At 44.1% G+C, this 15,005-nt stretch overlaps 1 protein-coding gene across 3 annotated transcripts in view; it reads left to right on the top strand.

Moving 5' to 3' along the window:
- LOC123751508 (carbonyl reductase [NADPH] 3) overlaps positions 1–15,005 on the top strand; it is a 105,815-nt gene that overhangs the window by 36,657 nt on the left and 54,153 nt on the right. For all 3 annotated transcript variants that reach the window (XM_069334986.1, XM_069334987.1, XM_069334988.1), the window contains exon 2: positions 10–66. In XM_069334986.1, the coding sequence (XP_069191087.1) occupies positions 10–66 (57 nt within the window). The remainder of the gene's footprint in view (positions 1–9; positions 67–15,005) is intronic.

Below are 15,005 nucleotides of genomic sequence, written 5' to 3'. Positions count from 1 at the left end.
GTTTTATAGGAGTCGTCGAAAGGAGAACATCTGAGAGCAGTCATGGCGTCCCCGAGGGTTGCTGTGGTAAGTCCTGTGTGGTTGTCTCGGAGGGTTGCTGTGGTAAGTCCTGTGTGGTTGTCTCGGAGGGTTGCTGTGGTAAGTCCTGTGTGGTTGTCTCGGAGGGTTGCTGTGGTAAGTCCTGTGTGGTTGTCTCGGAGGGTTGCTGAGGTGAGTCCTGTGTGGTTGTCTCGGAGGGTTGCTGTGGTAAGTCCTGTGTGGTTGTCTCGGAGGGTTGCTGAGGTGAGTCCTGTGTGGTTGTCTCGGAGGGTTGCTGTGGTAAGTCCTGTGTGGTTGTCTCGGAGGGTTGCTGTGGTAAGTCCTGTGTGGTTGTCTCGGAGGGTTGCTGAGGTGAGTCCTGTGTGGTTGTCTCGGAGGGTTGCTGTGGTAAGTCCTGTGTGGTTGTCTCGGAGGGTTGCTGTGGTAAGTCCTGTGTGGTTGTCTCGGAGGGTTGCTGTGGTAAGTGCTGTGTGGTTGTCTCGGAGGGTTGCTGAGGTGAGTCCTGTGTGGTTGTCTCGGAGGGTTGCTGAGGTAAGTTCTGTGTGGTTGTCTCGGAGGGTTGCTGTGGTAAGTGCTTTGTGGTTGTCTCGGAGGGTTGCTGTGGTAAGTGTTGTGTGGTTGTCTCGGAGGGTTGCTGTGGTAAGTGCTGTGTGGTTGTCTCGGAGGGTTGCTGTGGTAAGTCCTGTGTGGTTGTCTCGGAGGGTTGCTGTGGTAAGTGCTGTGTGGTTGTCTCGGAGAGTTGCTGAGGTAAGTGCTGTGTGGTTGTCTTGGAGGGTTGCTGAGGTAAGTGCTATGTGGTTGTCTCGGAGGGTTGCTGTGGTAAGTCCTGTGTGGTTGTCTCGGAGGGTTGCTGTGGTAAGTGCTGTGTGGTTGTCTCAGAGGGTTGCTGAGGTAAGTCATGTGATTGTTCACTATATTTGTTGTTTATGTCAACAAATACATACATAAAGTCAATTCTTGAATTCCTTAGTGGAATTATTTTCCTATAAAAATAATAATAATAATAATAGTCGCAATAATAATAATAACGCAGTCTCCGTGGTGTAGTGGTAAGACACTCGCCTGGCGTTCCGCGAGCGCTATGTCATGGGTTCGTATCCTGGCCGGGGAGGATTTACTGGGCGCAATTCCTTAACTGTAGCCTCTGTTTAACGCAACAGTAAAATGTGTACTTGGATGAAAAAACGATTCTTTGCGGCAGGGGATCGTATTCCAGGGACCTGCCCGAAACGCTACGCGTACTAGTGGCTGTACAAGAATGTAACAACTCTTGTATATATCTCAAAAAAAAAAATAATAATAATAATAATAATAATCTATATAAATAAAAATGTAAATGTTCGTTTGTTCAAAATTGATGATCTCCGAAAGTTCTTTACCGATTGCTTTGAAATTTTCACACAACGTTTCATTCACATCCGAGTGTGTTTTTATATACATACGATATAGATGTCACATATGTGACGGAAGAAAAACATTTTTTTTTTTAACTATGTTTTCATGTGTTTTTCAAGTGAGGGGAAATCTTCGAAACCTTTAGCGATTGCTTTGAAATTTTGACACAACATTGCATTCGAATAGGCGCGTGTTTTTACATGCCAACTATATACATGCCTTCCCTGTGATGAGAAAAACATGAAAAAAAACACCATCTGTTGGACGTAAGAGAAACACACGCATCAAGGAACCAACAATAATGAGAGGAGAAGATGAACCAGCAATGCTTGATTTGATATTTACCCTAAATGAGTGGGATATAAGGGAAGTTAAGATGGAAGCACCCTGGGGAATGAGTGATCACAGTGTATTGGACTTTGAGTACCTGGTAGAGCTAGGAATTATCTCCCCCAAGAAAGAACTAGGAAACAAAAGGCTGGCATACCGAAAGGGGAATTATGAAGAGATGAGAAGTTTCCTAAGGGAAATACCTTGGGACACAGACCTCAGAGATAAATCTGTACAAGATATGATGGACTATGTTACCCAAAAGTGTCAGGAGGCAGCAAACAGGTTCATCCTGGCCCAAAGGGAAAAATCCAAAAAGCACCAGAAGAATCCGTGGTATAATAGGGCAATTATGGAAGCAAAGAAACTGAACAAAAGGGCGTGGAGGAACTTCCGGAATAACAGAGCACCAGAAAGCAGAGAGATACCAAAGAACCAGGAATGAGTATGTCAGGGTGAGAAGAGAAGCAGAGAAAAGTTATGAAAATGATACAGCAAACAAAGCCAACACCGAACCAAAGCTACTCCACAGTCACATCAGAAGGAAAACAACAGTGAAAGAACAGGTTTTGAAACTTAGAACAGGCGAGGACAGGTATACAGAGAATGACAAAGAGGTGTATGAAGAACTCAACAAGAGGTTCCAGGAGGTCTTGACAATAGAACAAGGTGAGGTCACTGTTACAAACCGTTCATTAATGCTCGTGACACGTAACAGCAACAAAATATTGTAGTCTAGGGACATTTACCGATGCTGCAATCTCAAGGTGTGTCACCAGTATAATCCCATGGTTTGTACAGGCAAGAATTAAAATTATTCACCCCCTTAGGAATAAGCAATCGCACATATAAAAATAAATGTGTATTAGAAATATACTTCAGTTAATTATCAGTATTATATATCAATCAACAGATGGGCAATCACATGTAAATCAAAATAAAATTATGTCTCCACAGACTAACATACTACAACAGAACATAATAGATAAAATATAACAGCACTTAACCCCTAGATGTGATCCTTCCTGTGTCCAAACAGTTACTGAATAATTTTCTCACGGCAGGAGCCGATCTCGCTTCAGCACAACATTTTGAGCGACACTTTTTAATTACTATAAATGTTATTTAAATGGAGCCATATAATGGGAATTAATTAACTAAATTAAGGAATGATCAGATTTACATGCATGAACAGAAGTAATGTAGTTATTAATATAATAGTTATATATTTATAAAATAAAAAGAATTTGCTGGCAACTGCCCAACATAGCAGGAAATAGTATCCCACAATGTTGCCGTCTAGATGAACAAATAATAACGGTTTCCCACGGTTTTGCCACCAGCTGATCAGTACAAAATATAACTTTCTCACGGGAAGCTGACTCGCTGACCACCACACAAAAAAATAATAACGGTTTCCTACGGTTTGGTCCACCCACTGATTATTACCACAATATAACATATCAGCACATACAAGTAATGATATAAGCATACAAGTAATAATATAATATATAAACACATACAATTAATGATATAATATATAAGCACATACAAGTAATGATGCATGAAAATAGAAATTATTGAATATTTACATACATATCCAATAGGGGTACGTAACAATCACTCTGCTAGGAGAAAGGGAGGTAAACCAGGCGGTCTTGGAAGAGTTCGAACTTACGAGAGAGGAGGTCAAGAGACACCTGCTGGATCTGGATGTTAGAAAGACTGTTGGTCCAGACGGGATCTCGCCCTGGGTACTGAAAGAGAGTGCAGAGGCACTCTGCACTCTTTGTGCTTGCCACTCTCCATAGTGTACAGTAAGTCACTGGAGACGGGAGACCTACCAGAAATATGGAAGACGGCGAATGTGGTCCCAATATACAAAAAGGGCGACAGGCAAGAGGCACTGAACTACAGGCCAGTGTCCTTGACTTGTATACCATGCAAGGTGACGGAGAAGATCGTGATAAAAAACCTGGTAACACATCTGGAGAGAAGGGACTTCGTGACAAATCGCCAACATGGATTAAGGGAGGGTCAGTCTTGCCTGACTGGCTTAATAGAATTATACGACCAGGTGACAAAGATTAAGCAAGAAAGAGAAGGGTGGGCGAACTGCATTTTCTTGGATTGTCGGAAAGCCTTTGACACAGTACCCCATAAGAGACTGGTACATAAGCTGGAGAGACAGGCAGGTGTAGCTGGTAAGGTGCTCCAGTGGATAAGGGAATACCTGAGCAATAGGAAGCAGAGAGTTACAGTGAGGGGTGAGACCTCAGATTTGCGTGAAGTCACCAGTGGAGTCCCACAGGGCTCTGTACTCGGTCCTGTCTTGTTTCTGATGTATGTAAATGATCTCCTGGAGGGTATAGATTCATTTCTTTCAATGTTTGCGGACGATGCCAAAATTATGAGAAGGATTAAGACAGAGGAGGACTGCTTGAGGCTTCAAAAAGACCTAGACAAGCTGAAGGAATGGTCAAACAAATGGTTGTTAGAGTTTAACCCAAGCAAATGTAATTTAATGAAGATGGGTGTAGGGAGCAGAAGGCCAGATACAAGGTACCATCTGGGAGATGAAATACTTCTAGAGTCAGTGAAAGAAAAAGACTTAGGGGTTGATATCACGCCAGACCTGTCTCCTGCAGCCCATATCAAGAGGATAACATCAACGGCATATGCCAGGCTAGCCAACATAAGAACGGCATTCAGAAACTTGTGTAAGGAATCATTCAGAACTTTGTATACCACATATGTTAGGCTAATCCTGAAGTATGCAGTCCCAGCATGGAGTCGATATCTAGTCAAGGATAAGACTAAACTAGAAAAGGTTCAAAGGTTTTCCACCAGACTAGTACCCGAGCTGAGAGGTATGAGCTACGAGGAGAGACTACTGGAATTAAACCTCACTTCGCTGGAAGACAGAAGAGTTAGGGGGGACATGATCCCCACATTCACGATTCTCAAGGAAATTGACAGGGTAGATAAAGACAGTCTATTTAACACAAGGGGCACACGCACTAGGGGACACAGGTGGAAACTGAATGCTCAAATGAGCCACAGAGATGTTAGAAAGAACTTTTTTAGTGTCAGAGTGGTTGACAAATGGAATGCAATAGGAAGTGATGTGGTGGAGGCTGACTCCATACACAGTTTCAAGTGTAGATATGATAGAGCCCAATAGGCTCAGGAACCTGTACACCTGTTGATTGACGGTTGAGAGGCGGGACCAAAGAGCTAAAGCTCAACCCCCGCAAGCACAACTAGGTGAGTACGCTGTAATTTCTGAAAGTTTTTCGCTGATTGCTTTGAAACTTTGACACAACATTCCATTCGAATATGTGCGTGTTCTTATATACATACTATAGACCTACCACATCTGTGACAGGTAAAAACATGCTTTTCATTTAAAATGGCGCCATCTGTTACACGTAAGAGCAACACACACTATACTAAATATGTTACGATTCCATTTCAATGTTTTCTGTTGGATTGATAAATGGAATTTTCATAGATTTTGATTTATTTTCATTTTGATTTAATTATTTTGTGTGACATTGTGTTTGAATTGAGCTGTGTTGTTTACCATACCAATCATTTTGTAAGTATAAGTATAGTAGTTGAGGAGGGGAGAGCCGGTGGCTGAGTGGACAGAACACTGTATGCGTGATCCTGTGGTCCCGGGTTCGATCCCGGGCGCCGGAGAGAAACAATGGGCAGAGTTTCTTTCACCCTGATGCCCCTGTTACCTAGCAGTAAATAGGTACCTGGGAGATAGTCAGCTGTCACGGCCTGCTTCCTGGGGGTGGATGCCTGGTCGAGGACTGGGTCACAGGGACACTAAAGCCTCGAAATCATCTCAAGATAACCTCAAGATAGTTGCCACACCTCTGACAGGTAAAAAAATTCTTTTTATAAGAAACAGCACCATCTGTTGCACGTAAGATCAACACACTCTATACTAAAAATGTTATGATTCCATTCCAATGTTTCCGATTGCATTGACAAATTGAATTTTCATAGATTTCTATTTATTTGCATTTTGATTTAATTATTTTGTGTGACATTGCATTGGAATTGAGCTGTGTTATTTACCATATCGTTCATTTCGTGATAATAATTTATTTTTTTATTTTTTCATTTTTGTAATTTCGTTCTTTTAAATGTTTTTCTTATATTTCAGTGATGGGAACAGCAGATCATTTGATGTTCCCAATTTTCTGATGTGGAACATCAGACCATTTGGGAATGGATCTGACGAGGGAGTGGGGAATGGATGAGGGGACGAGAGTGGGGGATGGTGGGGAGGATGAGGGGATATTGGTGGGGAGGATGAGGGGACGGGAACCTGGGGATGGTGGGGACGAGGGGACAGGGGAATGGAGAATGGTGGAGAGGAAAAGGGGGGCAGGGGAGTGCGGGATGGTGGGGAGGACGAGAGGATGGGGGAGTGTTCAGTGAGGATCCACAAGGTCTTTTATGAGTACTCCTTATTTTCTTCTCTGATGCTATGGGTCCTTACACTTGCACCAGAGGTGGTACCCCTTTTAGGTTTATATATATATATATATATATATATATATATATATATATATATATATATATATATATATATATATATATATATATATGCGAACAAGCCTGAATGGTCCCCAGGACTATATGCGAATGAAAACTCACACCCCTGAAGTGACTCGAACCCATACTCCCAGGAGCAACGCAACTGGTAACTACAGGGCGCCTTAATCCACTTGACCATCACGGCCGTCAAAAGGAAGTGATAGCCGAGGCTATTTGAGCCACTTCCCCGACGGCAACTCGGATGGTAATCTTGGGCATAGCATTTCACCAAATCACCTCATTCTTTGGGGCACACGTGAGGAACACAAATGCGAACAAGCCTGAATGGTCCCCAGGACTATATGCGAATGAAAACTCACACCCCAGAAGTGACTCGAACCCATACTCCCAGGAGCAACGCAACTGGTAACTACAGGGCGCCTTAATCCACTTGACCATCACGGCCGTCAAAAGGAAGTGATAGCCGAGGCTATTTGAGCCACTTCCCCGACGGCAACTCGGATGGTAATCTTGGGCATAGCATTTCACCAAATCACCTCATTCTTTGGGGCACACGTGAGGAACACAAATGCGAACAAGCCTGAATGGTCCCCAGGACTATATGCGAATGAAAACTCACACCCCAGAAGTGACTCGAACCCATACTCCCAGGAGCAACGCAACTGGTAACTACAGGGCGCCATAATCCACTTGACCATCACGGCCGTCAAAAGGAAGTGATAGCCGAGGCTATTTGAGCCACTTCCCCGACGGCAACTCGGATGGTAATCTTGGGCATAGCATTTCACCAAATCACCTCATTCTTTGGGGCACACGTGAGGAACACAAATGCGAACAAGCCTGAATAGTCCCCAGGACTATTTGCGAATGAAAACTCACACCCCTGAAGTGACTCGAACCCATACTCCCAGGAGCAACGCAACTGGTAACTACAGTGCGCCTTAATCCACTTGACCATCACGGCCGTCAAAAGGAAGTGATAGCCGAGGCTATTTGAGCCACTTCCCCGACGGCAACTCGGATGGTAATCTTGGGCATAGCATTTCACCAAATCACCTCATTCTTTGGGCCACGCGTGAGGAACACAAATGCGAACAAGCCTGAATGGTCCCCAGGACTATATGCGAATGAAAACTGACACCCCAGAAGTGACTCGAACCCATACTCCCAGGAGCAACGCAACTGGTAACTACAGGGCGCCTTAATCCACTTGACCATCACGGCCGTCAAAAGGAAGTGATAGCCAAGGCTATTTGAGCCACTTCCCCGACGGCAACTCGGATGGTAATCTTGGGCATAGCATTTCACCAAATCACCTCATTCTTTGGGGCACACGTGAGGAACACAAATGCGAACAAGCCTGAATGGTCCCCAGGACTATATGCGAATGAAAACTCACACCCCAGAAGTGACTCGAACCCATACTCCCAGGAGCAACGCAACTGGTAACTACAGGGCGCCTTAATCCACTTGACCATCACGGCCGTCAAAAGGAAGTGATAGCCGAGGCTATTTGAGCCACTTCCCCGACGGCAACTCGGATGGTAATCTTGGGCATAGCATTTCACCAAATCACCTCATTCTTTGGGGCACACGTGAGGAACACAAATGCGAACAAGCCTGAATGGTCCCCAGGACTATATGCGAATGAAAACTCACACCCCAGAAGTGACTCGAACCCATACTCCCAGGAGCAACGCAACTGGTAACTACAGGGCGCCTTAATCCACTTCACCATCACGGCCGTCAAAAGGAAGTGATAGCCGAGGCTATTTGAGCCACTTCCCCGACGGCAACTCGGATGGTAATCTTGGGCATAGCATTTCACCAAATCGCCTCATTCTTTGGGGCACACGTGAGGAACACAAATGCGAACAAGCCTGAATGGTCCCCAGGACTATATGCGAATGAAAACTCACACCCCAGAAGTGACTCGAACCCATACTCCCAGGAGCAACGCAACTGGTAACTACAGGGCGCCTTAATCCACTTGACCATCACGGCCGTCAAAAGTGGATCACGGCCGTCACGTTCCTTTTGACGGCCGTGATGGTCAAGTGGATTAAGGCGCCCTGTAGTTACCAGTTGCGTTGCTCCTGGGAGTATGGGTTCGAGTCACTTCTGGGGTGTGAGTTTTCATTCGCATATAGTCCTGGGGACCATTCAGGCTTGTTCGCATTTGTGTTCCTCACGTGTGCCCCAAAGAATGAGGTGATTTGGTGAAATGCTATGCCCAAGATTACCATCCGAGTTGCCGTCGGGGAAGTGGCTCAAATAGCCTCGGCTATCACTTCCTTTTGACGGCCGTGATGGTCAAGTGGATTAAGGCGCCCTGTAGTTACCAGTTGTGTTGCTCCTGGGAGTATGGGTTCGAGTCACTTCTGGGGTGTGAGTTTTCATTCGCATATAGTCCTAGGGACCATTCAGGCTTGTTCGCATTTGTGTTCCTCACGTGTGCCCCAAAGAATGAGGTGATTTGGTGAAATGCTATGCCCAAGATTACCATCCGAGTTGCCGTCGGGGAAGTGGCTCAAATAGCCTCGGCTATCACTTCCTTTTGACGGCCGTGATGGTCAAGTGGATTAAGGCGCCCTGTAGTTACCAGTTGCGTTGCTCCTGGGAGTATGGGTTCGAGTCAATTCTGGGGTGTGAGTTTTCATTCATATATATATATATATATATATATATATATATATATATATATATATATATATATATATATATATATATATATATATATATATATATATATATATATATATATATATATGTCGTACCTAGTAGCCAGAACGCACTTCTCAGCCTACTATGCAAGGCCCAATTTGCCTTATAAGCCAAATTTTTATGAATTAATTGTTTTTCGACTACCTAACCTACCTAACCTAACCTAACCTAACTTTTTCGGCTACCTAACCAAACCTAACCTATAAAGATAGGTTAGCTTAGGTTAGGTAGGGTTGGTTAGGTTCGGTCATATATCTACGTCAATTTTAACTCTAATTAAAAAAAATTGTTCTCATACATAATGAAATGGGTAGCTTTATCATTTCATAAGCAAAAAATTAGAGAAAATATATTATTTCTTGAAAACTTGGCTTATTAGGCAAATCCGGCCTTGCATAGTAGGCTGAGAAGTGCGTTCTGACTATTAGGTACGACATATATATATATATATATATATATATATATATATATATATATATATATATATATATATATATATATATATATATATATATATATATATAGCTGAGAAGTGCGTTCTGGCTATTAGGTACGACATATATATATATATATATATATATATATATATATATATATATATATATATATATATATATATATATATATATATATATATATATATATATATATATGCGAACAAGCCTGAATGGTCCCCAGGACATATGCAACTGAAAACTCACACCCCAGAAGTGACTCGAACCCATACTCCCAAGAAGCAACGCAACTGGTATGTACAAGACGCCTTAATCCACTTGACCATCACGACCGGACAAAATGAGGTGATAGCCGAGGCTATATGAACCACCCCACCGCCGGCACTCGGATAGTTATCTTGGGCATAGCATTTTACCAAATCACCTCATTCTTTGGGGCACACGTGAGGAACACAAATGCGAACAAGCCTGAATGGTCCCCAGGACATATACAACTGAAAACTCACACCCCAGAAGTGACTCGAACCCATACTCCCAAGAAGCAACGCAACTGGTATGTACAAGACGCCTTAATCCACTTGACCATCACGACCGGACAAAATGAGGTGATAGCCGAGGCTATATGAACCACCCCACCGCCGGCACTCGGATAGTTATCTTGGGCATAGCATTTTACCAAATCACCTCATTCTTTGGGGCACACCTCATTTTGTCCGGTCGTGATGGTCAAGTGGATTAAGGCGTCTTGTACATACCAGTTGCGTTGCTTCTTGGGAGTATGGGTTCGAGTCACTTCTGGGGTGTGAGTTTTCAGTTGCATATGTCCTGGGGACCATTCAGGCTTGTTCGCATTTGTGTTCCTCACGTGTGCCCCAAAGAATGAGGTGATTTGGTAAAATGCTATGCCCAAGATAACTATCCGAGTGCCGGCGGTGGGGTGGTTCATATAGCCTCGGCTATCACCTCATTTTGTCCGGTCGTGATGGTCAAGTGGATTAAGGCGTCTTGTACATACCAGTTGCGTTGCTTCTTGGGAGTATGGGTTCGAGTCACTTCTGGGGTGTGAGTTTTCAGTTGCATATGTCCTGGGGACCATTCAGGCTTGTTCGCATTTGTGTTCCTCACGTGTGCCCCAAAGAATGAGGTGATTTGGTAAAATGCTATGCCCAAGATAACTATCCGAGTGCCGGCGGTGGGGTGGTTCATATAGCCTCGGCTATCACCTCATTTTGTCCGGTCGTGATGGTCAAGTGGATTAAGGCGTCTTGTACATACCAGTTGCGTTGCTTCTTGGGAGTATGGGTTCGAGTCACTTCTGGGGTGTGAGTTTTCAGTTGCATATGTCCTGGGGACCATTCAGGCTTGTTCGCATTTGTGTTCCTCACGTGTGCCCCAAAGAATGAGGTGATTTGGTAAAATGCTATGCCCAAGATAACTATCCGAGTGCCGGCTGTGGGGTGGTTCATATAGCCTCGGCTATCACCTCATTTTGTCCGGTCGTGATGGTCAAGTGGATTAAGGCGTCTTGTACATACCAGTTGCGTTGCTTCTTGGGAGTATGGGTTCGAGTCACTTCTGGGGTGTGAGTTTTCAGTTATATATATATATATATATATATATATATATATATATATATATATATATATATATATATATATATATATCACCTTCTGAAGATGTATTTAATATACGAAAGTACTTAAGGAAATTTCCTGTTTCATTTTTCCTTCGTGGTCTGACATTGTCATATATATATATATATATATATATATATATATATATATATATATATATATATATATATATATATATATATATAACTGAAAACTCACACCCCAGAAGTGACTCGAACCCATACTCCCAGATGCCACGCAACTGGTATGTACAAGACGCCTTAATCCACTTGACCGTCACGACCGGACATAATGAGGTGATAGCCGAGGCTATTTGAACCACCCCACCGCCGGCACTCGGATAGTAATCTTGGGCATAGCATTTTACCAAATCACCTCATTCTTTGGGGCACACGTGAGGAACACAAATGCGAACAAGCCTGAATGGTCCCCAGGACAATATGCAACTGAAAACTCACACCCCAGAAGTGACTCGAACCCATACTCCCAGATGCCACGCAACTGGTATGTACAAGACGCCTTAATCCACTTGACCATCACGACCGGACATAATGAGGTGATAGCCGAGGCTATTTGAACCACCCCACCGCCGGCACTCGGATAGTAATCTTGGGCATAGCATTTTACCAAATCACCTCATTCTTTGGGGCACACGTGAGGAACACAAATGCGAACAAGCCTGAATGGTCCCCAGGACAATATGCAACTGAAAACTCACACCCCAGAAGTGACTCGAACCCATACTCCCAGATGCCACGCAACTGGTATGTACAAGACGCCTTAATCCACTTGACCATCACGACCGGACATAATGAGGTGATAGCCGAGGCTATTTGAACCACCCCACCGCCGGCACTCGGATAGTAATCTTGGGCATAGCATTTTACCAAATCACCTCATTCTTTGGGCCACACGTGAGGAACACAAATGCGAACAAGCCTGAATGGTCCCCAGGACAATATGCAACTGAAAACTCACACCCCTCGGCTATCACCTCATTATGTCCGGTCGTGATGGTCAAGTGGATTAAGGCGTCTTGTACATACCAGTTGCGTGGCATCTGGGAGTATGGGTTCGAGTCACTTCTGGGGTGTGAGTTTTCAGTTGCATATTGTCCTGGGGACCATTCAGGCTTGTTCGCATTTGTGTTCCTCACGTGTGCCCCAAAGAATGAGGTGATTTGGTAAAATGCTATGCCCAAGATTACTATCCGAGTGCCGGCGGTGGGGTGGTTCAAATAGCCTCGGCTATCACCTCATTATGTCCGGTCGTGATGGTCAAGTGGATTAAGGCGTCTTGTACATACCAGTTGCGTGGCATCTGGGAGTATGGGTTCGAGTCACTTCTGGGGTGTGAGTTTTCAGTTGCATATTGTCCTGGGGACCATTCAGGCTTGTTCGCATTTGTGTTCCTCACGTGTGCCCCAAAGAATGAGGTGATTTGGTAAAATGCTATGCCCAAGATTACTATCCGAGTGCCGGCGGTGGGGTGGTTCAAATAGCCTCGGCTATCACCTCATTATGTCCGGTCGTGATGGTCAAGTGGATTAAGGCGTCTTGTACATACCAGTTGCGTGGCATCTGGGAGTATGGGTTCGAGTCACTTCTGGGGTGTGAGTTTTCAGTTGCATATTGTCCTGGGGACCATTCAGGCTTGTTCGCATTTGTGTTCCTCACGTGTGCCCCAAAGAATGAGGTGATTTGGTAAAATGCTATGCCCAAGATTACTATCCGAGTGCCGGCGGTGGGGTGGTTCAAATAGCCTCGGCTATCACCTCATTATGTCCGGTCGTGATGGTCAAGTGGATTAAGGCGTCTTGTACATACCAGTTGCGTGGCATCTGGGAGTATGGGTTCGAGTCACTTCTGGGGTGTGAGTTTTCAGTTGCATATTGTCCTGGGGACCATTCAGGCTTGTTCGCATTTGTGTTCCTCACGTGTGCCCCAAAGAATGAGGTGATTTGGTAAAATGCTATGCCCAAGATTACTATCCGAGTGCCGGCGGTGGGGTGGTTCAAATAGCCTCGGCTATCACCTCATTATGTCCGGTCGTGATGGTCAAGTGGATTAAGGCGTCTTGTACATACCAGTTGCGTGGCATCTGGGAGTATGGGTTCGAGTCACTTCTGGGGTGTGAGTTTTCAGTTGCATATTGTCCTGGGGACCATTCAGGCTTGTTCGCATATATATATATATATATATATATATATATATATATATATATATATATATATATATATATATATATATATATATATATATATATATATATATGTCGTACCTAGTAGCCAGAACGCCCTTCTCAGCCTACTATGCAAGGCCCGATTTGCCTAATAAGCCAAGTTTTTATGAATTAATTGTTTTTCGACTACCTAACCTAACCTAACCTAACTTTTTCGGCTACCTAACCTAACCTAACCTATAGAGATAGATTAGGTTAGGTTAGGTAGGGTTGGTTAGGTTCGGTCATATATCTACGTTAATTTTAACTCCAATAAAAAAAATTGACCTCATACATAATGAAATGGGTAGCTTTATCATTTCATAAGAAAAAAAATAGAGAAAATATATTAATTCAGGAAAACTTGGCTTATTAGGCAAATCGGGGCTTGCACAGTAGGCCGAGAAGTGCGTTCTGGCTACTAGGTACGACATATATATATATATATATATATATATATATATATATATATATATATATATATATATATATATATATATATATATATATATATATATATATATATATATATTTTCCCCTAGAAAGGGTACCCCCTCTAGTGCAAGTGTAGGAACCCATAGCCTCGGAGAAGAAAATAAAGAGTACTCAGAGAAGACCTTGTGGATCCTCACTGAACACTTTGATATTTTCTTCTACCACCCCGGTCGGGAGGGGAGTCGGTCGGCCGAGCGGACAGCACACTGGACTTGTGATCCTGTGGTCCTGGGTTCGATCCCAGGCGCTGGCGGGAAATAATGGGCAAAGTTTCTTTCACCCTATGCTCCTGTTACCTAGCAGTAAATAGGTACCTGGGTGTTAGTCAGCTGTCACGGGCTGCTTCCTGGGGGTGGAGGCCTGGTCGAGGACCGGGCCGCGGGGACACTAAAGCCCCGAAATCATTTCAAGATAACCCGTATTCTTTTGGTATCTGTGTATATATATCTAACTTTATATGAAAATGTCATTAACACAAAAAGGGTTACAACATTGGTTACATGCAGGGTACAAGGCTGCTTGTCACAAGTTGTACAGCTCCTCCCGCTCCTCAGATGGCGAGCAGGAACCATGGATGCAGTGAGCATTTCCTCTTTGGATCGCCACACTAAGGCGCTGAAAGAGAAAACTGGCTCCTCTAGGGTCTCTAGTTGTTTCAATTAGCTTGGACCTCAACTCCTTCAAAAAACTAGCAGCACTTTTACCCCAGGCACCAAGTGTCTCTGAGGCAATGGGGACAAAATTGAAGTGGTGCTCAAGGTCTCTGTATTTACATGACTTGCCTGCTTCCCAGTGATTGGCAGCACCTCCTGCTTGTGTAGCACTGAAGTCAACATAGGTGTTGGCTAAAGTTGAAATGCAAGTGTATTCCCACACCAACTGTCTACCATTCTTCCAGGGGTGAAACATGATTCCGTCTGAGCGACCGACAGGCTCATTAGAGTTGCCGAACAATAGGTAACGGGGCTCTCTCTCTGCTGGACAACCGGCTGTGGTAAGGCATCTCTTAATAATGTCGTTAACCCTCGCCGTGTCTTGCCTGCCATCCTCCTGTCCTTTGGTTGTGAAGGCCATGCCGTGTTTACCTGTCGGCCACTGCCTCGCCGCAAATACACCTGTATTCCAAGTTTCC

The sequence above is a fragment of the Procambarus clarkii genome, chromosome 32 (genome assembly GCF_040958095.1).
Source record: "Procambarus clarkii isolate CNS0578487 chromosome 32, FALCON_Pclarkii_2.0, whole genome shotgun sequence".
NCBI classification, from domain to species: Eukaryota; Metazoa; Arthropoda; class Malacostraca; order Decapoda; family Cambaridae; genus Procambarus; species Procambarus clarkii.
Note: the sequence above shows the minus strand (reverse complement) of the source record. Positions and strands in the feature narration are given on the sequence as shown.